Source organism: Lampetra planeri, chromosome 31 (assembly GCF_965212315.1).
Source record: "Lampetra planeri chromosome 31, kcLamPlan1.2.h2, whole genome shotgun sequence".
In the NCBI taxonomy this organism is placed as follows: Eukaryota; Metazoa; Chordata; class Hyperoartia; order Petromyzontiformes; family Petromyzontidae; genus Lampetra; species Lampetra planeri.
Window position 1 is genome coordinate 3,918,786 of NC_136137.1, and position 26,598 is coordinate 3,945,383.

Consider the following 26,598-nt stretch of genomic DNA (forward strand, 5'->3'; position numbering starts at 1 on the left):
AATTGTTGGTTACTGCTGAACCACAAAGTCGGTGATGTGGGTCCGCTTGCTAGCCCGTGGTGCATACCACCAGTGACAATTTAAGTCAGAACCAACCTGGCCTCTGCCGCCCCTAGGTCAGCTTGACCTAAAATAAGTAGCTTTGGTGTACCAAAGTTCGCATTGATGATACGAATGTGGCTTGGCATGTTTCTCGCCATAACGCTCCCAGTGCACGTGTGTGCATGTTTGAAACCGCTAAACGGCTTATGCATGCGTGTGTGTTGTGTGTGTTTTCACTTTTTTTATTTTACATAGTTTGTTTTGCTTGTGCATTGCTGCATGTCTATCGATGTATTATATGCACGTCACTGTGTGCATTTGGTGGTGTGGTACAAGTTTTCATTCTTGTAATTCCTTTCACGCAAACTGAAGTGAGCAAAAACTAAACGTACACCCTGACTAAAACACACCCAGACTTCCAAAAATTAGGCTGCACTTTTCGACTTCCTTCGACTACAATTAAACCCGGACTGAATTGGCTTTGAGCTTCACTGCAATGAAAACCACAACTTAAAAACAAGTGCCACTGGGAAACTACACAGACCTCAACGCAGGTAGAATTTGATTTTAGCCCGGTTAACTCGGCTTATTACTAGTGTCGTTAGCCGCACCACATGCGCGTCGTACTTTTAAGTCCGCCCTGCGTCAGCGTTAATTAAACGCGGGCGTACGAAGCGATCCCAGCCATCGCGCTTAGTTCAGAAATACCCTTTACCGACTTTAAAAGTTGTGTGCCGCAGGATTGGTGTGTGCCACTCTGTGTTGCCTCGTCCCCTTTCTTTCTCCTTTGCTCCGGGATTGTGGGGCTAATTGTATGCGGATAGAGCCTTCTTCCTCTGGTGTACCCCCCCAGCCTCTTGTTTCGGAGGTTTAATACGTTTCCGGGAGATGAAATACGTAAAAGTGCGAATCGGTGTCGCTGTGACTTTGACACCCAAGGAAGGGGGCCTCATTCCTCGAAACCCAATTACTAAGAGGAGCCTTTTGTGCAGCACCAGGAAGTGCTTTTGATTCGGGTGCACCTCACTTCCCACACGCATTAATGAGCGGGCACGTACATCGGTGGCTGCTTTACCCCACAGCTCGATAAGATCGCAGGACTCTTGAAGTGCGCCGGTGCACAGGTATTCATCGCGTTTTAAACGCGAGCCTAATTAAGTGTTAATTATATTTTATTCCAGAGTTTGCTTATTAGCTGGGTTAGGTGGGATTGAAAAAAGGGCGTGCCTGGTTCTGCGTGTGGCTTTGAATTTTGATACTTTGTTTTAGCTTTGTGAAGCTTTGAAGCAGCTGCTTCTGGCCTGAATGGGAATGGCTAATGCACTGACACTCCACACATAAAACATTAACGGTTAAATCAATTAATTAATTCATACTTTAAATAATTTTATGTATTTTTCCACATCAGTGCCAGACCCGGTGTGTAAGTGTCGGAGTTATTTTAGAATGTTTCCTCCCAAACTTGAATCGCAGAGGATTGATGTTTATAAATAAACACTTGACATTCACTAAGGACCCTTTTTGTTCATTGAAGACACTTGTGTAAATTATCACTGAATAAAATACGTGTGAATAGTTTAACCATTACCACATTGCTGATCCATGCATTACCACTTAAAAATAAATATGTTTAATGCATACAGTTTCATAAATTACTACCACTGTCGCATTCAATACGCAAACACCTAATCCTTTAACACTTGATATGAATTAACATTTGATGTGTAAACACTTGGTATGCCATTAATATATTTTCACTTAATACTCGTATATCATGAACACTTGATGCTTTAACAATTAAGGCATTTAACACATCAGCATTCATTACAAACATTTCAGAGCGCACGGATATATGTAAATATCTAATATATTAACACTCAATGCATCGTCTCTTAATGCCATTAACGGTAACATCATACATAACACCTGAGCACTTAATTTCACAGCCTTTTGTTTTAGGAGCCCGATGTTAAAATTGGTTTTCGGTCATGAACTCAATTTTTCCCCACCAACTTTCATTACCAATGCAATGGTCTTAGGGGCTTGCTCTGCATAGCAGGTATTCCATTTCATCACGCACTGCCAACAATAGCCGGGACTGTTCCATTAGTTCGAGCGGGGGGTGGGGGCACCCGCACGCTGGCCGGTCCCTAACTCTTTAAAGAGGTCACCCTTCCTCGGGATAGTATCCCCCCCTCCCCTGCTCCGTGTGAGTGATGGTACACGCTCTGTCACTGATGATTGGTTGCCACAATGGCTGGGGGTGTGGCTACTCCTTCAAGGTTAGACTGACATTGACCACAGTAGTTTATCAACAGTGGGGGGGAGGGGGGGAGGTGTTTTTAAAGCCCGCTGCTCTATTTGTGTCGTTGTTACTACGCGTGGCACCCCGAGTGCAATTAGAGCCATAGAGGAAGGATTTCCCCCAAAAACCTCGCCGTGATCGCTGGGTATTTTGCAATCAGCGTCTCGTGAATGGCAGTGTGGATTGCTATTCCCATTTCCCTGGAGGTTATTAAATCCCCCCCCCCCCCAACGCCATGATGATTTATGTACATCTTTGAGCGCTGATATTTTTACACTTCAAAAACATGTTTTTTAATTGGCCGCTTAAAAGAGAAATGAATAAACATGTCCTTAGAGGAAATTCCTTTATTTTTTGGCCTTGGTAGAAGTCATAAAATATATAATGCCCATATTCTCCTTGCTTAACATTGAATATGCTTAAAATGTTACTTCTGCATTCATGTTAACCACGTTGTCGGCAGAATAGCTTCACGACTCGCAATATTTCCACTCGATACGGACTGAAAGTTTGTTCAAATTATTAAGTCGACCCAGTAATTTCGGCCAAGAGTTACTGGCCTTTTCGAGAGCAGTCGGTTGACAGCATCAATACTGCTCTTGCTGATAATGATTGTGCCATTGATATCATTCTGCTGATGTCAGTCGCTTAGTGTGGTTGGCATGGGCCCGAGTGCATGATTTGACATGCCCCCCCCCGCCCCTTTCCATCTGCCCTCCCCTTTCCATCTGTCCCCCCCGACACCTCACGAAGCTTGGTGCAGTTGCCCTGCCTGCATGCTCAAAAGCTACTCGACTGGCTGATGCTGCTGCTTTAATACTGAAGGAAGCAGATACATTCTGCTGCTTGAGTGGATATTCTTCTTGCTGATGATGATGATGATGCAGCCGGTGTAGCTGCTGCCAATTATTATTGTTCGTATTTACTTTTTACCTGTGCAGCTGAAAAGCCGCGTACCTCTGAAGCCGGAACGCCCCACGCTGTACAGCATGGCCAAGCTGGAAGTCGGCGATTATCAGCTTGCCAAGCAGCAGCTTGACCTCAGCTTCCAGGGAGCAGGACTGGGAGCCTGGATCAAAAAACCCATTGAGCAAGACCAGTTTACTGTCGCGGTGTGAGTCTGGCTGGTGGCACCTCCAGAATAAAGTGTATTGTCGAGGGAACAAAAGCAGAACCGGGGTGGGGGGGGGGGAAGTGAGGAGCCCTAGGTAGAGGGAGGTGAAGGATATGGGGCGGGCAAGAGAAAAGAGGGTGTTTAAATAATAATAAAAAAATTAAGAAAAAATCATTAAATTTTACAGCATTGCCACCAAAATGTTGCAATGCAGTTTTGTGGCATCTGTTCATACATTTTATAAGCTGTGTTTGATTTAATGTGGTAGAGATACCCTGCATAATTAGTAGGTGTGCAGAGATGTTGGAATGAATGTATATGTACGTTGGTGCATCTTCATTGGTGTCACTTCAACTTTTCGTTTAGCCCAATATGGAAATACTTTTTCACCTGTGCTCAATGTAGATTTTTAATAGTCACCTTTAAGTTTAGTCATTTGAACAGCTCCTGCTTTTTTAAAATGTACCTTTTTGTAAAAAAAAAAAAGTGAGCGTGTGCTTTTTAGTATCTCCGTTGAACCGCATTCCTTTACCCCACTACCGTAATGTCCGTTTCTGCCCCAAAGACTGGCACTAACAAATCAAATGATCTTGTCCCGTCATTTTAAGGTGTGTAAAGAGAGCGCACGGGCGTACATTAAATCCCTATCGCTCACACTTTTTTAACGAGGAAAACCAAGTGGCCGATGTGCGAAGGAGCGCGCGCTTGTTTGCAAGCAGCGCGTGGCTCTTGGTCATGGTCAGTGGCTTCGTTACATGGCAGCCGATTGCTCCTTGGTGCTCCTGGTGGGGTGTTGGTTAGGGTTTGCCACCTCCGAGATACAACAAAAAATCGAGACCTATCACGGGTAGAATAATACCTCACCATTCCATAAGAGGGGGATAACTTATTTGAGTGGGTTTATTATCGTGCAATGGCAACAACAAAAACTGAAAGTGATAACTTTTAATTCCCTCGGAAAGACTTACAGATTTCCCTGAGCAACAACCTCAACAAGAGGGCAAAACTGGAGGGAAAAAAACAAGGTGGAACCTCTAGTCTGGGGTACAGCCCACACCTTCACCAGCGCCCGTTCACCAACTTGTCCCTCTCCTACGTTGTGCGAGTCCCAAGGCGAGCAACGTAGCCAAATTCCTCTGAAAATGTAACCTTTTGTTTTATCCTGTTTGTTCAGAACTCAAAAGCCATGAGGATGATCAGGGTTTGGGCCCAATGAAAAGGGCTGGAAGTTGTACCAGTTATGCGATATGTACGTAAGGGAGGAGATTGAATTGGAGAGAGGTGGTATTTAAATGTCTGATCTGTTAGCCCTGCTTGCTGCCCACTCGCGCTTGGCTGTGTCCAATGAGGCTCCAGGAGACAATCTCGGCTGCTTGAAATTTATTTCGATTCCACAGCAGTTCGTGGTTGGCATTAGTGGCCACTGGTCCTTCACTTGTCCATAAATAGAACTCACCGCCCAAATTAAAAGTTTTAATGTTGATGGCCGATTGTTTTTTAGTGCGTTGTGTGCAAACTTGGCAACAATAGCCCTCCTTTTATTCGTAATCACACTGAACCAATGAAAAATACCCGCTTTCGAAGTGTTAAACGCAAAAGGTGAAGTGAAACTTATCTGTACATGTGTGACATAGGTATATGAAATTGCACTCTGCCCATCATACTGTGGTTTTCTGAGCTCCGATCTTACTAAGGTACACTACGTTTGTGTATATATTGAATATTGGAAGATTTTAACGTTCCTTAAATTTTAACTGTGAACAAATTAACTGGAAATTTAAATGTTGACCGCATTCGTGAATATTAAGCGTTCAGAAAACTCTGCAGCACTGCCGGAGATTATAAATATTGTCCAAATCATTATTTACTCCCCAAAGCGAATGCTCTGCAAGATGGATCTTTTAAGTATTCCCTTTATCTTTCGAAAGCAAGGATGTTTTACACATGTACATATTTGATGTATATTGCTGCATAATGAGTCCTTGCTTTACAAAACATATGGAATCTCGTTTTGCTTTGAAAGGGACTAATAAATGCACCTGTGAAAAAGAATGCAAGTCGGTCAAATGCCCGCTGGATCTAACTTTTTCCACGTGTTTACTTTAACTGTAATCCATTAAATGCGTTATTTCGTTTAAGTTACTGCATTATATTTAAAGAGGAAATTTAAGAAAATACCCCTGAGCTAATTTCCTATATTACGGTACCTTTTGGTGCTGCTGTTTAATTAAATTGATAATAGCCAGTATGTTTGAAGACGTGAAACATGTTGTTGTATTGGAATCCTCCCACAGTAGTCGGCATGCTTTGGTAATTCAAAACCAATTTAAGTCCTCAATGTACAGGCAACCGTTAGGGCTTGCAGATCTGAACCATGGGCAACTCATTCAATGTTTTATTGGTTTGGTAGAAATACAAGTCCTTTACAACCAAATGCAGCGTCCGTGCATTTTCGTTCCGTCTTTTCTTCAGTCCAACCAAAGCAGTCACATCAACACCACTAGGCTCTCGCACGCATAAAGTGCTCCACAATAAGCATGCATTGTACAATCACTTGTAGCTTCACAGCGAACGGCACGCGGGATAGATATACCGTATATTACGCGATCAATGCTGGCGCCCAACGCGTTCACACAAAACGCGTCGTCACTTTCCGTGGGGGGCGCGCGCGCAAAGGCAATTAGATTATCCTTTAATTGGCGAAGGTAGTGGGGGGACGCGGAGTGCCCTTAATCGGGAGAGGCACACAGCGCTTGCTCGCTTTGCCCATTAATGAACGGCAAACAGGATCCGCTGAAGACACTAAGTGGTTGGTGGTGGTGCTTTCTGGGCGGATGTGCATTCCGTGCTGGAGAAATGGGTGGCTCCATTAATCTTAATTTACATCGCCGTAAAAATAAACGTGTATAGTTAAGCTGCACACACAACTCCTACGCAATACGCACTTGCAAGGCAAAACACTATAGTGACAAAGGACCTTTACTCGTAATAATTTGACACACTTAAGCATGGTAGTAGCGAATGAGCAGCATTGGTTTTTGGACACGTGATGCAGCACCTTTTTCTTTCGGGAGTTGGAACGCAACCAAGCCGGGTAGTCTTGCCACCAACCTCATTCGGTTCAGTCCCGAGGATATTAGCATCGCAAAAACATCGACACCAACGCAGATTAATATTTACAGGATTAAGCCAAACACTTACCCAAGGCTGCCCTGCCCACAAGCTCATCTTCATCGGCAGCTACCCTCGAAAGGGTGCGGCTTGTCAGGTCGGCATGGATCAGTGTTTAAAGGTAAGCTCTATGTACATGTAACAGCTGTGGAGACATTGAGTACAAATGGAAGATTTTTCAATGTCCTTCCCTCTTCCCATTTTAAAGCGTATTGTGGATCAGGTTGGTTTTCTTCTTCCCATGTGTAAAAACGGTGCTGAACTGCCAACGAGGGGCGCTTAATCCTTCAAGTCGGGGTGTGCAAGCGCAAATGCAGAGGGCCAGTGATGAATAAGAGGGACAGATGCAATCGCACATTCAAAGGGGACATCACATTGTTCACGCAACAGGTCACGGGATGCACAACCACCCCATGCATCCAAACTAGACTACTCCCAAACCCACGCACCTTGAATGCGGGCGCGTAAACACGAGCAGGGACAACCTTGGTGATATAGTTATATCTTATTCAACTATTGGCAAGCCGCCACACTTGCAAATAAATATTAATGCTTCTTTGTACATAAACTTTGCGTTGCGGTGTGTGCATGCGATAGCACGCGCCATTATATATATTCCGACTCGTTCACCAGCTTAAACAGCCACACAACTCCAGTCTTCCTGAAGTTGGTGTAATAGCCATGCTCAATGCATTCACTATATGGGATGTATAATAAAACTATCAAAACACCACAAAAATAATCAAACCTCAAGAAGTTTATATCTTGACTTAAAGCTTTCGTGACTGCAGGAATTAATATTCTTTGGGTCTTTCGGTAAAGCCACGTAGATAGAACAAATCATTAAAAAATCACGACGTTTCGATCGCAAAACAAGCAATCGTCATCAGACGTTTCAATTGCTTGTGTTGTGATCGAAACTTCGGGATATTTTTATTCTTTTTTCTACGTGGCTTTATCGAAAGACCCAAAGAATATGAACTCGAGAAGTCTATCGTCTAAACTGTTGCACTAAACTGGTTTATTTTATGTAATGAGCGACCGCAAACAGCAATGATGAATTCTTCAACAAGAAACTTTTTTTTTGTTAACCGAATACTACCTTCATTTGTTGACACTCTTCAATGAAGAGCATGGATAATGTTCATATTGCGCTGATATGTGGCTGTGATGTTCTCCGATAACTGCACTTAAAATAGAAACCCCACTTGAAAATAACAAATCCACGAAGAGCTGCAAGTGAATTTTACGACAGAACATTGGCCAATGCATTACCACACATCGAATGTAACGCTATTCTCACCGAGACAGGAAATGCTCCCGTTTCTACAATTGCAACACCATAGTAGCGAGTGTCTGTGCTTTAGAAAAATTAATTTCTCAAAGTTAAAGACCCATCTGCTATTCTGAAAAATGTAACACGGAAGGCAATTCCTTTCAGAATAGATTTGGAATTCAGCTTGTATCTGGATGGTAATATCTCACTTGACATTACTTTATTATATATTATTAAATACTTTATAATACATCATAAAGTATTTAAGACTGGAGAAAATAACAAATGTGATTGATGTTTTCAACCCATATTGAACAAGTGACTTAGGAGCTTGCCCACCTAATAACGTATGAAATCTCTGAATATATCAACACTATTGAGTAAATATTCCGCTTCTGCAAGACCTTCCGATGAGGGATTTGCCATGAAAGGTGGATTAAGCCGAGCGGGTGGAGATATCATCGGACTTCCCAAGAAACAAGTCCGTGTGTGTCTGTGAAGAGTTTGCACACACACCAAATATTAGATGGCCGATGATAATTGTTACATATTTTCAAACTATCAACAATTAAATCCACACCTTGCCCTGTCTCGTGCCCTCCCCCACCCCCCGAAAGCAATTCAATGAAAAGTCACAATTCAAAAATCCTATGCCTCATTTGCCCCTGTGGGTAAACAAGCATGATAATAACCTGAAGGTAACGTTCTCATATTAGCAGAAACGTTAACCGGCATTCCACGCCCATTTCTTTGCGTTTTATCGGGGGTGTTCAAAAATGACTGATGAATTGCTCCAAGCCGCACCCCTCACTTCACACAATCCAGTCTCTCGCACCGCAGCTTTCAAAATGTGCCGCACTTCACCGTGCTTTAAGTTCTGGCCCCGTGTGTGACCACCACCGTAGCGATGCCACATCGGGATGAGATAGATGCGGTTCAATCAATGCTCCCTCAGCCTGTGTGCCGTAGGTGCGCTTCCTGGGGTGGAGTGGGATGGGAGGAGGTTTGGTTGTTTGGTCGGATGCCCACGAGTGCGCGCAAGCGGCCCAACGGATCTCAGTGGAGTGACAATTAGTGAAGCCCGAGCTGCCGTGACGAAAATGTGAAGTGAAAGACATCCCACGTGGACTCGCGAGGAGATGAATTGCCAGCTTGGCGGTAAGGGCTCAACAACTTGCTTTTGAGTGAAAGAGAAACCATTGGGCTCATCCATTATTTGGCGAAGGTTGGATTTGCAGCCAGTTGGGCCAATAAAGCCGGTTAGGTTAGATTTTTTTTGACGATTGGGTGAACTGTACCTAATTCGATGCAACAGTTGTTGCTCTCTCCGCTTTAATTGCTGCAAGATGTTAATTAAAATTAGCAGGTCTTTTTTACTTAAATGTGTTAAAATGATACCACCACATTGCAATATGTACCGAATTAGTCAAATGAATTGTGGACTCGCGCATATGTGGTGTGTGGGTGTTCCGCCTTAAATATACGGCATCAATAAGAGGTTATGGAAATGTACTGGTAACTTCATGGGCGGTCTGGACACGCAGAACGTGGGCAAATTATCTGAGCAAGGAGCACTGCCTCATCAGTAATGCAGACGCCAGCTAGTAAGCCACACTGCTCTATATGCTAATTACAACTGCTTTAAAGTTAAGTTTGTATGCGGCTTAAATTAACGGCCCCTGACTTGTACACTTCTGTTAATTTTAATGCGACCCAGGTTCCGTGCGTGATTTTCATCCAAATTTCCCTACCACTTTGCAGAAATTATACTTTTCAAAACGGCGTTTTATGATGCGATTCAACACTCACCAGGACCCAAATTGAAAGACGATGGAAATGTGGAGCAAGCGCAAAAACAAAAAAAACCTCGTCTCCACAAATAAACGGGATGCCGTTGCAACAATCGGTAGTAAGACAGAAGAGGCTGCCTCTGTCGGTGTGCGGTTGATGCTACGGAGCCTTTTTCTCTTGAATCAGGGCAGTGGTGTTGATGTTCCAGCCCAGTGCTTGCCGGTCAAAGCCACAGGTGAACAGATTGCAGGTGCTGTTCTCCTCACTCCACACGGCGCTGCAAACCATTCGACGATGGCCCTGCACACGTGGGGGGGGGGGGGGGGAATAAACTTTAACATTCAGGGCAAGAAACGGGCACAAAGACGCTACAAAGCTGCAGTGCTGACAAGCTACGACGCCGGAGGATTTCATTCGCATTAAAGCCAACCCCCCTGCCATTCACTGGTGTGAGAACCAGTTTCATGCTCTGCCCAGTGTGTATACTTATGAAAAGTGTTCCGTGTCCACACCCATGCTGCCAAAGTTGTTTTTGTTGTTGTTGTTTACATTACATTTGGCTACCTAAAATGGCAGGTGGCTTAACTGCTGGCAACAAGTTTAGCACAAATGCATCTCGGTGGCTAGGAAATTGACCATGGTTCCACTCGTGAGAGATTTACAAAGAGCCTGCGCTTCAGCCAATTTTCATAAAGTCACGTGAAGCCTTATCATAATTGCAACTTCTTAGCCAGTCAACAGCTGGTTCACACACTCAATACTCATTGCCAGGGTAGGAGAAAAACGGTGGTAAAGCGATGCATCCTCACGCTTTAAACCATTGGGTGTGCAACCTTTTCCAAGCATGAACCACACTGGAATTGGGAATCTCCTACCTCCCACGGGCTGTCACGTTCATAAGCCGGACATCACGATATCCTGTTTGCGGTGAACAGCCCCAACAGACTTTGCTCAGCGATCATGTACCCGTGGTGCTCGCGGGTTATATAAAAACAACATGCCACACCCTGCAGGTTTGCACACCCCTTCTTTAAACCATCAATGGCAGTTACTTCCTTCATTGGTCAAGGGTCAACCCAGTCTGATTTTGGCCACTACACTTGCCATGGGGGATGAGGCATTAATTGAAGTGGGGAAAGATATGCAACCCTGTCTACGAAAGTTTTCATTTGCAGGCAAAGATGGGCTTTGAGCAGTGTGGGTTGCAAGTGAAACTGTGAAAGCTGTGCTGCCAAAATGTGACAATCGCGCAGCCGTTAATTGCCGGGTTTTGTTTTTCAAATAGTCGTTGTCGCACTCCCACGTGCAGGGTAATGCCGCTGTGTCCGTGTGACGGTGAACACGAATCCTGCCAGTCTGATGCCGTTCACTACTCTACAGCTTTATTCCACTATCCCCACCACCCCCCCTCCACATATCCACCACCACTGCTGTAAGCACAAAGCACCAACGGTAACACGAGCAGCGTTTCCCAGAATTTTCATTTTGACAGAAGACACAAACGGAGTTCTTTTCAAGCGAGACGAGCAGACTAAATGCCTTCTCTCAGCACTTACTCTGGTTGGTGTCATTAACAGACCATCTATTGGTTACGCGCAGTCCAGGGCTGTGACCTGCCGCTTGTTAAAAGCATGCAGCTGCTCAATAATTAAGACGCGGCAAAATGTGAAGAGTACGGCTCTAATCGCGCCTAATCATAAATTCAGAAGCCACACGGTGGAAGTAGATGGTGCTTAAGAACACCTTGCATGTGCACAAGTCGAGGTCATTGCTTTACTTCGGGAGGAATTCTAAAATCTGCTAAATCTGTGGCTGTGAGAAATTCAGATTCTTTTACAGTTCAGAAAAAAAACACTGCCAGTGATTATTATATCCTCTGCTGGCTACTCTGGGGATCGCACTCATAATGCTGTTTACCCAAACGATTTAGATTTAGAACATTGAAATTCATTACATCTTTCCACTTTTAAATCTTACACAACACTTTTCACTCAATAATAAATTACTTCGATTAGCCCCATGTTATCGGAATATTTTCCACACTTGTTTATGATTTGCAACATTTTCTATTTTGCAATCGTTATTTTAAATTTGCACTAACGAACCCTGTTCGTTCCTGTCTCTATTGCAAGAAAACTGGTCTCAACGGGCTCCAGAACTGAACATTAAATATTCATGATGATGATACAAATGTAAGACAAAACGCAAACTTGTTTGACGAGTTATTCCTTCACTTAAAACGCGTCGTACACATGGCAGAGCTTGCACGCACAAGCACACACATGCGCATCACATTCACTAGAAGTGCTATGGGCAGCACAAGTGAAAACGAAAAGGGCAATTAGGGGATGGGGGGGGGGTAAATTCACAAGAGGTGGATCACACTCGCCAAACAGAAACTATCCTCACTCATAACTCTTAACTATGCTTTGCATCCACAATAATAGTCCTACACCAAATCCTATGAACAGGTACCAAACCCCAGATATACTCGATGGGGCCATCCTTTTAAATACTCTTTAGGACGTATGCATGGAGGGGCGAGGGGGGGTTAACCCAAATGTGCACGTATGTCTACTGACAATGTACGTACGCATAGGAAGCGGGGGGGAGGTGAAGCCTCGATAATAATGTCTACATCGGCAAATTAGTTAGATAGTCCGGCGGTGGACTGTTTGCTTAAAACACGTTCATATTATGAATCCTTGATTGTTTCTGCGTGGATTAAATGGATGGCCCCTAATCCTACCCCGAACGCGAATGACACTATCCAGCCATACCATAGCCCTTACCCGACACGGGTCATACAGTTGTTACAATATGGTATCAGTCCCATCTGTACCTTTCACCAAACACTTCAAGTTCAAGTTCATTTATTAGGTATAGCCCTGTGAGCCATTCGGCTCTTGAAACGGGTGCAACCGCCACAAACAAAAAACAAAAACATGAACAAAAAACATCTTAAAGTGAATATGTGACTAAGTGCAAACAAAATCCAAGAAAAGACAGCAAAATATTGCAGAAAAAGCACCGTTACACACCAACACTGTGTGCAAAAATCCCAGTGGGATGCAAGTCAAACAACCAACAACAACAACCACAAGACAACTTAGATTAAGGCCATCAGTCTAACTCTGTACTACAACAAATAAACATGGCTAAACTAATACACTTAACCCTAACCCCAAACTCTCATGAAACTACCCAACCAGATCCTATCCCTAACCGTACAAGCCAAACTACCACTAGAGCCGACACTATCCCAGCCCCTAACCATAACCAGAGCCACCATATCTGTCTCTAAACCCAGCCTGCTTTCACACTTTTCAATTACATTTTATTGTAGGTGATCACAGGGCATGGGAACCGTAAAGCAGTTGGCTCTGTGACGTGTCCAGGGGGAAAAGGTGAAAAGTTGAGACTATTCAGCTGTGACAGCAACGGGAAGAATTTAGTTTTGACGGCACCGTTGATAACCTACGTGCATTAACACTTCCACCATGCGTGTACTTACATGTGCCATGCGCATATTCCCAATAGCAGGGTTCTTCAACAAATCCGACTTAATGATGGATACAGCAAAGAGGTGACTGTGAAAATGGATGCAATGCAACCGACACACAGAAGATGGACGAGAAGGACCGAGGAGGACCAGATGGGGAGACCTGGCAGAATAAAATCTAACAATGCCAACAAGAGTTGGCCGCAAAAGATCCGAAGAGGTGAAGGAAACTCGTGCTGATTGCACATGTGAAAACACTTAATAATGATGATGATAATGATAATCATCACCAGAAGTGAAAAGTGAAAAAAAATAGTGAAAAGGGGCAATTAGGGGATGGGTCAAATCATAAAAGGTGAATCACACTTGCTCATGATCATCATCATCATCGTTATTGTTAATACTCTTACCTGCCGGTTGCTCCTTGGCAAACGAGCCAGACGAACGCCAGACATGTCAAACAGACGCACGTGCCTGTTGTCGTGAGGCAGTGCAATGATCTTGTGCGTGGGTGACACACTGAGCCTGAGAGGTGGGATCAGGTTAAACAGACCGCAGGAGAGACATCAACATTGTATAAATACGGATGCAAACAAAATAGGATCAGTATATGTACATCCCTTTGTCAATTCGCTGCTGGACAACGGCTGTGCTTGGGCCATGCAGAGGTCATGGGGGTTATTTGACCATACGTCATCACGTTGATCAGTGTCGGTTGGTGAAAGGGGAGCATAGATGTGGGAGCATAGTACAGTTGAACGTATTTTCTAGCAGCACGGCCCTCTGCTGCTGATCATGTAGCCCCGCAACATACCTGTTTGCACATGTAAACAGCTCATCCAGTTTCAACCCCACTTATCTTCTGAGAACTGATGCATTCTGGGTGATAAAATCGTTGTCTGTAATATATATAGCTTTCTAAAAATCTTGCTGAAATTCATAGCCATTCTGACACTCAATTCAAATAACCATAACGTAACACATTTTCAGCTACCCCACGATTCATGCCCATTCAATCAGTTTAAATAAAATTGTGATTGATTATATAATTGTCATGTGTGTTCACAATGTCCCTAGTCTAAAGATAACTCAAGACAACTAATCATCCCAGCGCCTCGGGCAACCATTAATTTTCGACACGACTTCAACGTGCTCTCAGCTCCTGCATACACAGGTATCGTCCCGAACAGCTCCTTACCACAGTTGCACTGGGACCCCATGACCCGGTTTGTAAGTGCCCGCCCCCCCTCTGCCCATGCATGTGTTTACCCAGTAAAGACTAAACAAATGCCAATTCATTGACGACCTTTCCAGGGGCCTGTGCACAGCTGTGTTTGGAAACGACGTATAAGCTACGGAAACTGAATAACGTCGGAAAAAAAGAGGCATGAAACGGCTGATCAAATCCTATAATGCATACAGCGGTCGTCTGCGGTAAACAATAATTGAGTTGTTATCATTCTGTAAGAGTCAACTATAACTGTGATCATTTTGAAATGCTGCACGGATGAAGTGCATTAACAAAAGATACCTGTGTGCATTTCATTTTTTTTTCTGCCTACTAAATTATTGACATTTCAATCGCTCCACAGCGGAAAGCAATCTGCAAATAATGTGTGGGTGTCTCTGTTTGCAGTCACCACAGTTTGTACAAGACCCTAATGTGCTGCCAATAACCAGTGTGCACAAGCTGCTTCAATTAATTTCAATGTCACTTCCACTTGACGACATGGTCTTCGATAAGTAAACAGCTTGTGTAAGAATAAATTTGGACAAATGTGTGGTTGGGTGAGATGCAATATGTATTTTTATATACATATCCTTTTGATTTAAATTCACGAGCGAACTATGATTGTTTCTTTGTAACTGATGTCCTTTATTTAAATAGAGATGCAATACGTTCCAGGCTATCTCAACGTGTTTTCATCTTGATTAATGGGAAAACAAGAACTTTAAATCATATTCTTTGGGTCTTTCGGTAAAGTCACGTAGATAGGCAACACAAGCGATCGAAACGTTGTAATTTTTCGTTATTTTCTCTGAACCTATCTACATGACTTTACCGAAAGACCCAAAGAATATGAATTCCTGCAGTCACGAAAGGTTTTAAGTAATGATATTACTTAAAATCAGTCAGGTGTGCTCTTGTCATATCTTATACAAAAGTATGGAAGCAGCGTTGCAGTGGCACGACTAGAGCATGCCTTGACTATGACGTTCAAGTATTTTATCTCATTAATGAAGATTCAAAATTAATTTGGACAGCACAAAACACACATTTTTTTGTGCATATCGACAAGAAATGTGCCTTTTGGGTTGCATCTTGCTTTACTGAGGATCTTTCCTGCTGAAAATATATTTTTATAGACGCCTGAAAAACATAAATAAGTAATCATTTTATTTTACAATTTTACGTCCGAGATGGAATTTTAAGATATACCACGAATATACACTGGCCCAATCGTGAAAATGACACCACCGGTTTTTTTTTACTCTAACATCCGTACATTCTCTGGCAGAAACTGAAGGAGTATTGATGTAGGAAATTAATATGTTAAATCAAATCCGTGAAATCTGATGCAGAGAAAAGGGCACATCCCATTAGGCTACTCAGCCACTCAAATGAGGGTTCTATTAATGTTATCAGAATGAGCATAGCTCATCTACGTATGTCCATCATATCCAAACATCTGCATGTGTGTGTATGTCGCACTTCCTTCGCACCGTACATAGCCAACCCCGCTAATCAGAGGTGCGGCAAATCTAAGCTCACGTGTCTTTCTATACTTTATGGCAATGTGTTATTTGTGTAGAACCATTCAAATACAAAACATAAAAGCAACATTAGTTATGTGCTTGGTTGTGTTAACAAATGCCATGTTATTGCAAATGAAAAACAAAAACACCCCGCACACTCGTGCAATGTTAGTGGTGTGTGAAGCTTTAATGGAACGTGGCTTTGACGTGCCCATATATTAGTGTGCGTGAAACCGGCAATTTTCAAACACAACAAAAGTTAACCTCTTTGCAAAAAGCGGGTAATCTCTGTTGTTCCAAAAAGGCACAACGGCATTAAGGACAAACAGATGAGGTTTACTTGTAATGTGACAATTGGAATGAACACGGTAGTTGTTATGCGCATTTAAGAACTTACCTGCTAAGCGATTTGATGAATTGCCACGATGCGATTCATGAATACATTAGTTATACTTCTATTTTTGCTCGTATTGTTTCCTGCTTTTCCTATTTCATTTGTACAGTTCTGTCTGCTACATTAGCCTAATTTTAACATTGGCCTATACTTTCCATATAATTTGCCTACAAAGTAAACCGTAGATTTAGATATGCGCAATTCAATGCATGCCTTGTGAGCGTGACAAATTAAATGGGTTCTATGAACTGAGAGATTGTTACATGTCTATTCAACTATGACACAAAACCCTCGCACAATGGCCAACTCGTGCACACAGTTCATTGTGGCATTGTTAACTCCGATAATCAACGGATCAGCAGGAGGCCAAATTAACATCCACACTCAGCAAGAGCTTATGAGTGGGCAATGATCACAGCACAGTGGTCGGCTGGAACGGGAGAAAAACAATTCTGGAAATTGAGACCCAAGGCCAAGCTGCTAATCCTGATCCTACCCTGCCACCCAGTGGACAAACTAAACTATTTTTTTTATTTTACTAGGTAAGGCCCACTCAGCTATGTAGCTCTTTTTCAGAAGCGATCTGGCCACAAATGATTGCTCAATTAAGTGTCTTATGTGGAATTTTATAGCAGCCAAATAATCTAAACGAACGTTTCTAAGATAACCCAGCACAGTTTAGGGATTTTGCATGTCGGAGCTGTTTTACAAATATTGCCGAATTCAAATATTTTGGGTGAGTCTTACGATTTCTGTTTTGGAATTGTGATCCCATTATGAAATTAATATATGAATGAGGAGGGACCAGTGGGGGGAGGGGGGTACCAGTAAGCTGCTGCTTGGTGTGGCATTCGTTAAGGAAAGAAGGAAAGGCTCTGCAGTCTGCCCGACCGAGCAGATTAAGCACTTGGTAGGCGTTGAAATATATGACCAACGCTTTGGCGAATATCTCTGTAATACTTTTAAATGTAGATTCTGGAGGCCTGTGCTGCACACTGTAGCCTCGCGTATACACAGAGGAACAACGCGTACATATCACATTCTCTCTCTCTCTGCTCGAACAACAAAAGAAACAGTTGGCAACGACAGGTGAATGCGAACCTGTGACTTTTTTTCTCAATGGGCTGCTCGATTTTAAAAAGAGCCACCGCAATCATGCCCGCGCCAAGCGGCGCCGCGGTCTGCCGGTGTGAAAGAAAGACTTGCCGGTTGACGGCGGAGTCGGTGCGGATGGTGGCGATGGGCGAGCGCATGTTCTTCAGGTCCCACACCTTGACGGTGCGGTCGTCGCTGCCGGACACCACGTTCTCACTCGATGCAAACACGGCCGACGTCACGGTGCTGCGCATGCACGCACGCACGCACACAGGCGAGGTGAGTGAAACACGATATACGGATGACGTAACCTTGCTACAACGCGTCTCTCCGTCAGCCACGTTATAATCAAAAACACTCTGGAGCTTCATTATTGACCATAAACATACAAATGTTTGAAAAACCAAGGTTGTGTTATCCACAATAGAGGTTTTGGGGTTAGATCGCGTGTGTATAAATGTGTCGTTATAGCCGCCCCCACCCGACACAGCCAATTAGTAATGTTTGTCATTTAAACAAAACATGATAATTAGTTACTAGTTCAGCACACTGGTGTGTTGGAGAGTAAACCCACAGCATTTACAATGAGAATACCACGTTTGGCCAGTAATTACAACAGGCATCATCAGGCGGACAGCCAGAGTCGCAAAAGCCTACGTGTTAAACTGAAGGTTGTGTTAGAAAGAAGCCAGTGATGTTTTCATATGTAAATGACCACTCATGGTGGGGGTTAGAGGTTGGGTAATCTCCAAGAGACATTTCACCCCACCATGGAGAAGCTGGTCTGAAAGCGCCAACAAAAATCGACAGGCGGCTACACATCTACTGACATGAGCAGCATGTTCTGGGGCTAAACCTTCACGTTCGACAAATTTGCGGGGATAACAACAGTGTCTCCCTTCCGAAGGTACGCCGATGACGAATCCGCGATAAACGCGACGCCATTATCCTGGCGACAGAGGCAGATGGATGACCCAGTTTAACAACTGCCGCAACTGCACCTGAGGCAGCACCGGGGCGCGCACGTGCACATCACGGAATACCGGCAAGTGTCAATACGTCTTACTTAATGAACCTGCACCGACAGCACACGCCATTAGTGCCGCCGTACCCAATCTAAGCACCGCATATAAGTGCTTGAGTGTAACATCTGCTATAATTAAAAGGCACAATTTTCCAAACCCAGGCAACCGTTTATTTATTTTTCTTTCCAAAAACTAAAAATTAAGTCATGTGCCAGCGCTATTTTGCAATGTGACTCCAAGGGTGCACATCATTAAAATACTCCCGCGTGTGCGTGTGTGTATAAGCGCGCACGTACATTATAGGGAGGGCCAGTATCACAAGCAAAGGCAGACCCAACAGATTAAGCTCGTGACTCGCACAGGTAGTGTGCTAGTTTGGGATGCAAGCCACAGAGTAGGAATCACCTTCAAATGGATCTGCATTGCTCAAACATGCGCTCCTTAGGGGCAATGAGTAATCTCCAAAATACATTCGGCGGCGCAATTCACTGCGCGCCAATGTTAGAGACAGGGGTGGCCGGGTGGCTCGTGAAGGCTGATGGGCCTTGTCAGAGCGCGCAGCCAAACAACACTTAGAATGTGGACTGTAAGAACAAGGTCCTGACATGCGATGCGTTTTATCGTCTCTGCGCAGTCAGCAGTGACTGCACAAAAGAAATCCATCGAAAACGATTGTGCTTCATTCAGGTTACGGCTCAGCACCAATACCTACGTTTTATAACAAAAGACCGCACGCTATTTACTGGGCTAATGACGAGATTGACTCAAGTGCAACAGACAAACATCTACAATAATTTGATAAGAGAGACCCGAACAATGCCACCGGATGATATCGTTACACAACAGCGCTTTTGAATGCCGCCTCTGGGAGAAACTACACAACGGAGAAGGGGAGGCAAATACTGACTCGGTGTGGCCCTGGAAGACGTTGACCGAGTGGATGGAGGGGTCACGGAAGTCCCACAGGCGGAAGGTGGTGTCGCGAGAGGACGTCACCACCAGGCGCTGGGCCGGGTGGGTGCTGCAGTGCGTCAGCTCCTGATCGTGCCCTGCGCACAAAAGAAACCAAAAACAGCCGCCGTTTATCCTTATGCCAGCAGCTGGAAAGCAGTGGTGTTAGCAAGCACCTATTAATGCTGGCTTGCCACATGGTAAGAGGTGTGCTGTAGCCAGCACCATGCACAGCCGGTTAACTTTAGCTCTTCAGTGCTTACGTTTAGTCGGCACACAAAGTACAGCACAACTGCAATAATCTATCATTTCTGTCATTCACAGATTATTGGCTGTTCGTGACTGCCCCCATAATCCATGCAAGATTGAAAATGCTTTGCTGACCACAAACTGTGAACTGTAGAAGTGGCAGTGCTGATGTGATTTCTTTGGTAAAAAAGAATGTTGCTTTTACTTATATTTGTCTATGAAGTCTAAAAAAAATTCCAAAAAATATTTTGACATAAACCCAGATGCAAGTTTTGCACCATTTGAATCTCAAAAAAAACCTCTAAACCTTATCACCCGCTATTTTTTTTTGCAGATTAATCCAGCCGCAAGTCCGCATTCTCCCAGCAATCAGCAAATTTTTGGAAGCATCGCTATTTTTGGAAGCGGGAATATTTCCTCCCATAATCCACGGCACAACACGTTGGCGCAAAAACATTTTCACAAATTAGTTTGTCTTCAGAAGGTGTGATTCCTATGGAGACGACCAAACGTTGAACCATAGGAAGAGGTTGGTTAAACATTTGGTCGTCTCGATATGAAGTTATAGACAAACACAAATTGAGACTGTTGGGGCAAGTGCTGTTTGCGAGCACCTATTTAGGCCAGCATGGCACACAAAGGGGTGGGGTTGTGTACACTGGCAGAGCCAGTGGGGGGGTGGGGTGGCACATGCCCCCCCAAAGATCCGATCTAAATCCCTCATTTCGATCGGATCATTGGGGTTTATTAGTAATAAATCGGCATTTTGTGACCCCCACTGCCACTGTGTAGCATATTATTTATGTGCCAGGGACTCTACGAGATGATAGGACAATAGTAAATAATTGACAATAAGTAACAGCAAAGCAGTTATAAGCGACTCAGAATTGTGCGCAGTTGCGTATACAGTACACGACTTCCCTGAAGACATACCTTCAGCTAGCGCGATGCAGATCACGCATGGTTCGAATTCGACCCCCGATCGATGGCTGCGCCATCGCCGCACACGCGTCGAATAAAAAGCAAGGGACAAGTCCTTTTCATTGCTGGAGGGGTTGCCGCCCCCCCCACCTGAAAATCCTGGCTCCGCCATTGGGTGTGTATGTCTCAATGGCACACACACATACACGCATTCTCACTCATGCTGTCTTTATGTATCCCCAGTTTAACACGTAGGCTTTCGCGACCAATATTATTCATAATAAACGTTTTTTGGGTTAGATCGCGTTATTTATAAATGTGTTAAATGATGACGTCACCCTGCTGCTGCTCTATTTAAGACCGGGAGCAAGAGCAGAGCCTCACCATTCTGGCGAATTGCCCGATGATGCTGGATGCAATTATCAGCGAAACAATGTACTCAAAAATTGTAAATGTTGTGGTTTCACTCTTCAACACACCGATGGGCTAAAGTAGTGAACTCTTTGTCTTTTGTCAACATGACACTTTTTTGCTGATTGGCCGTGTCGGGTGGTGGAGGGTTACGACACATTTATAAATAACGCGATCGAACCCAAAAAACGTTTATCTATCCCCATTACCATCCACCATTCTCTTCCCACGGGAAGTGTCATTTAGAGACCACAGGCAGGAGACATTGTGGACCACTCACAAGGGCCCCCCACCCCCGCAGCAGTAGCCACCTGTGAGCGAGTGCAGCAGCTCAGAAGTCTCTGCGTCATACACGTTGGCTGTGCGGTCCCACGATGCAGTGATGAGCTGCTTGCCCCCGACGAGCCAGTCGGCCGCGATGATGACGCCCTGGTGGCCCTTGAGCGCCGTGACGGGAGCGCGCACCGTCAGCGCCGCCTCGCTCGCCGCCTCCGCCGCGTCCAACGCCTCCGCCTCATCCTTGTCCGACGCGTCAACCTCGTCCTCTCCCGATGGCTGTGGAAACGAGGGACAGAGCAACGATTGGGCCGCGCAGCGCAGGGGAGTGGCCTCGTCGTCTTCTGGTCGTCATCAAGGCCGACAACCAAGCAGGGTGTTTTGGATTTCTATCAATGCTTTTCAAATGTTTTACCAGATAAAAGAGCGTTGGGGGATCAGTGGTAGCAAGGGGCATCACAGTGGTGAGATGTTAACTACCTCGCCTGGTATGGAGAATTTCGTGGGTTCGATCCCAACTCTTGACACCTGTATATTTGGAGTTTGCATGTCCCTCTCCCTATGGGGGTGTGCATTTTTCTCCGGGTCTTCCAGTTTTTCCCTCCACATTTAGAATCAACATGCGTTTAAAGTATTTGGCTGCTATAAATGTCCACGTGATGATAAGCCACTTTCGTTGGGCTATCATTTGTGATGGCCAGGTCGCTTATGAAAGAGAGCTAGATTGCTTTGTAGTCCCTCACCTAGTTTCAGTTTTAGTTAGTGCAATGTGCTACCAAACCAAGCGGCATGAGTTTGATTGCTAGCCATGGCTACCGTCAGTTGTGAGTGATATCTGAACCCGTTCTAGGACCCCTGCTTCATCAACCCGCATTATGAAATACGGGAAAACTACTGCCATTACCGATACAGTGTGGGAGGAGGTGTTCAATAAGCAGTGGACTGACAAAGGGCTGTACATTTAAGAGACCAGTTTGACCAAAAGTCTCCCTATCAATAAATAACTAATTTGAAATGGGTACAGCAAAACTGTAAAAAAGCAAGTAATAATGAAATTAAAATTCATTTTTTAAAAATTAGATTTTTATTATTAGATTTTTATTAATTTTTATTTCATTTTTACCTACGTGACTTTACCGAAAAAACTAAGAGTATGAATCCTTGCAGTCACGAAAGCTTCAAATCTAGAAGTAATAATGAATAAAAAGTCATTTGTTTTTTGTCACCAAGAGGTAAGAAAGATCTTGATATTTTATCTGGCTTACTTTTACTTATTTAAGTTTCTAAGATTCCATATAGCTGCCCAGCTCTACTAGGTATAAATGTGACACAAGTTAGACCTATGCCTGTTAATCAGTTACCACTGTAAACATAACCAAAACTCCGAGGTACTGGAAATTTGGCCAGATTGTGTATGTCACTTGGCGTCGAGCTGTGCAGGGACGTACATTTGAGTCGATGCTGGTCTGGGTCAACGGCAACTGCACCAGGTAACGCCACACATGCGCAGAGTGATCGCCCGATGCTGTTGACACAACAGGAGGCAGCGTCACCCACGCAAACTAAACAGGGCACAAGTTACTCTTTACTCATGATGCCACAGTGTGGTCTTCTTCACAAATTAATAACATGCGCCAGTCACAGAAACACACATCTAATTTTGGAAACACATATTGACAGAAGAGATAGTTTAATCTCAACGCAAACATTAAAGGGCTTCTCCAAACGTATGTCAAATATTTGCCAGGTTTTTTGGGTTAGCCGCATCACCTCTGCAATGTTCCAACAACCAATGAAGAGTGGGCTCGCTTGACCAGGAATGGTCATCGGCTCTTCTGGAATGGCTGAAATGCTGTCCCAATGCTTCACGAACTATAAGCTCAAAGGGATTGAATCATACCACTCCCTAACATCCACGGCCAGAAGGAAGCCATTGTAAAAAATAATTAAAACAAAGTTTAATGCAGGCTTGGATTAGGTCGGGATACCCCAGGCAATCATCTTTTTTTGTTACAAAGACAAGGCCTCGAAATCGAGTCACGATACAAATGCTTCTTCTTGGTTCTTTCGGTAAAGTCACGTAACTTTACCGAAAGAACCAAGAAGATGAATCCCTGCAGTCACGAAAGCTTAAAACGAAAGATACAAATGCTATTGCCCGTGCGTTTCCCTTCCATGCTGGCCCCGTGACGTGACAATTGTGCTCTACGCTTCTGCACATGAGAAAGAGGGCCGCCAAGCACCCAGATTAGATAGGCCCGGTAAAGGCTGGCATTGGAATTCAAGGCGGCTCAGCTAACCAAGCTGGCCCACTTCCCAGTGGCCGTTGAAATGTGCCATAATTGCCACTTAGATAAGCTATCATCGGTGATGGCCTTAATAGGTACTCACCAACACCGAGGCATCACAACAATTCACGGCTCCACAATTCAATTAATTCAGGCTAAGCCCATTGGGCCAATGGATTCACAAATCGATGGGGTTTTTTGCCATTGCATAGCTTGTAAAATCCAGCGGTTACAGATTTTACATCAACTACTCGCATACTCTGTGTATATAAAACTAAAATAACCGATTCATACATCCATAATTACATTTTTTTATTGAGAGGGTAAGAAATCATTTTCATTGATGAATCATAGCAAGCTTATTAACAATGCTCACCTGTACAACCTAAAAGGCTAAAAAGAGGACCTTTTAGCTTCGAGCACATTCACGTATGCTTATGCCTTATTTCTGTATGTGTCTGTGCTGCACGTGTGCGTGTTTGTTCGTTACCTGTCAGAGCCAGCTGGTCCGTTGGATGGAATTTGATAGAATTAACTGTGAGGCAATAGGGACAAAAACAAAATATAATGAGAAAACCAGTCACTTTTATGAACCCAACACTGCTGTCAAAATAAACAACTGCACACAACACAAATTAAGAATATGTGCACCATTAACTTTAATTTCTGACAGCATTTATGGATCACTAATCAAATGTTGGCAAAAAATCACAAACTATACACATAAACAAACAACAGACCATTTTGTGAAATTCTAAATAAACCAAGACATACAATTATTCCAGCTCTGCAACTCCATTTAAAATGACAAGTTGAACATTAATTTTAGCAAGCTACCAGTTGGTGATTTCACCAAACAATACGCACTGTGAAAGCAAAGTAATCTAAAGTGAGTACACATGCGCTACTGTAGAGCAAAAATTCAGTTAATAAATCACCCCCTATTCTAGCCAGCAGTTCAATTCAAATGTCATTATTTGCAGCATTTTTTCCTTAAATTAGACATTTCTCGAAAACAAAATCCCACACTAAGCTTCTGGCGTTGATACAACTATACATTGAACGGTAGATTGTTATACGTGAAAAACACTGGCAATTGTAGCATAACTTTGCATGAACCATGCTGATGAAAACAATTCACTGTCCATGTTCGCTGCAGTCTTGCAAATTTTCCGTTGACACTGCGAAGCAGATCTTATATCCTACTCACTGTCATGTTGCATCACCAAGGGAAGTTAAGATATGCTCTACCCATTAACTACATTGTTTTAAAATTTTGCGTTTATAAAAATGTTATTCCTGATCAATAACACATGACGTTCAATAATAAATTACATTTACATGTTAAATGCATTGTCAAGTCACAAACATAATTAGTGCTGCTCTTCTAAAAACAGCAGTTTGAGAACAGTACTTGGCTAAATAATCTGTAAGATTAACTAAAAAAAACTTGTTTATAGAGTCCCTACGCGCATGTGTGCGCAATTTTGGAGTGGTGATGCAGTTGTTTGCACAGTTGTTTGCACACATGTGCTACTGTGCTACAAACCCAGAGATCTGGGTTGAATTCTTGGCCAAGGATAATTGTGGCGTGTGGTAATGACCCTTTCCTTGGCCTCCACAAGGTCATACTTGTTTCAGAAGTACTTGGTGTGGTGTATAAACACCAGCAATGAGCAATTATTTCAAGGTGTGGTTCTTGCCAGACCACCTCCTTATGTTCTGTAGAAGTCTTAATGGCTTCTCGAAATAATTTGTCTCAACAGCTCTATGAGTTATTAGGATGATTATCTTTGTTTGTGCACGTGTGTATGTAGGTGATCATAACGCAACTCGCCTGGCACTCACGCGGTGACATCACCGTTACCTAGTGGAAAAAGGTGGCTCTTCTGTGTGTGTGCGCGTGCGCAGATGGATGTCACGCACAATCATCAAGGCTCTTGGTAAAACCCATGAATTCAGGCTCTCATCACTGAGTGATCCCAAAAAAGTAGCCAATTTAACAATCCATCACTGGTCGATAAACCAATGAGAATTGGGGTAATGTGTGCTGTTGCCAAAGGGTGTGTTGAACAGGGCATAGTACCTGAGCCTGCATGTCCAACATACTTTAAGATACATTTCCCAGTCTCTATGCTCCATAGCATGGCAGTGTGATCTGGGCACAGAAAAAAATGCAGATCAGAAAGAAGGTCGATACATTTACTTTCAAAGAGAAGTAACAACAAAAGTCATGGTTAATATCGTTTCCCATGTTCCATAAACTGCCCTGAACCATTGGTAAAAATGTCACGTTTCTATGGCAGGAGCAAGTCTATCCAGGCGACTGTTGTTCAAATAACACAGGGGGTTACCATGGTTCTCTAGTTCAGCTAGGCAGAGAAAACTAAAAGTCACTCTTTCCCACTATAAGTCAATTTTCTATAAGTCTCATATGAAGAAAATTATCAGTGGTGACACATTAACATGTCCCAATTATGCTATTTAAGCCACCCTCCTCCACACAGTTATAAACGTGCTGAAATGTCTCTTTGAAAAGAGATGCCCGTCATCATCATAGAAATACAATATTAGGGGGCCTGCTTACTTGAAAGATGCTGAATCAAACAAAATAGCACTCAAAAACACGAAATTTGATTTCGTATTTACAAAATACATAATACAAAAACGTATGAGAGAGAAAAAATAAATCCACAACCATGTAGATTGCAGGCACACTGCTATAGCAATTCCATTTTGAAAAAAATATATTCAGTTAGGGCGGGTAAGAATGTTACAACAAAAAACAATACAAAAACATGACAGGAGTGTCAAGTGCAAGAAAGATAAATAAATCACCCAAACACATAAATCAAACTAACCCATCTCCATCCCACCAGGCAAAGCCCACCGAGGTATTAACTTATTGTTCAAAACCAACCCGGCCACAAATGATAGCTCAACAAAGTGGCTTATCATTTGGACATTTATAGCAGAAAAATAATCGAAATAGTGTAAACGCATGTTTCTAAATGGAGGGAAAAACGTAAA

General features: G+C 43.5%; 2 protein-coding genes across 6 annotated transcripts in view; one reads left to right on the forward strand and one right to left on the reverse strand.

Moving 5' to 3' along the window:
- The window catches only part of LOC144729103 (double-stranded RNA-specific editase 1-like), a 100,431-nt gene extending 96,490 nt beyond the window's left edge, over positions 1-3,941 (forward strand). For both annotated transcript variants that reach the window (XM_078609032.1, XM_078609033.1), the window contains one exon: positions 3,289-3,941. In XM_078609032.1, the coding sequence (XP_078465158.1) occupies positions 3,289-3,465 (177 nt within the window). In that variant the 3' untranslated portion in view covers positions 3,466-3,941. The remainder of the gene's footprint in view (positions 1-3,288) is intronic.
- Positions 3,942-9,492: 5,551 nt separating this feature from the next.
- Positions 9,493-26,598, reverse strand: part of WDR37 (WD repeat domain 37) — a 38,633-nt gene continuing 21,527 nt past the window's right edge. For 3 of the 4 annotated variants that reach the window (XM_078609035.1, XM_078609036.1, XM_078609037.1), the window contains 8 exons: positions 25,655-25,726; positions 24,059-24,103; positions 22,729-22,805; positions 21,316-21,559; positions 19,380-19,521; positions 17,559-17,693; positions 13,612-13,726; positions 9,719-9,999 (listed from right to left, as the gene is read on the reverse strand). In XM_078609035.1, the coding sequence (XP_078465161.1) occupies positions 9,859-9,999; positions 13,612-13,726; positions 17,559-17,693; positions 19,380-19,521; positions 21,316-21,559; positions 22,729-22,805; positions 24,059-24,103; positions 25,655-25,726 (971 nt within the window). In that variant the 3' untranslated portion in view covers positions 9,719-9,858. Of the gene's footprint in view, positions 10,000-13,611; positions 13,727-17,558; positions 17,694-19,379; positions 19,522-21,315; positions 21,560-22,728; positions 22,806-24,058; positions 24,104-25,654; positions 25,727-26,598 lie in introns of all 4 variants that reach the window. The other variant, XM_078609034.1, reaches the window with a different exon arrangement.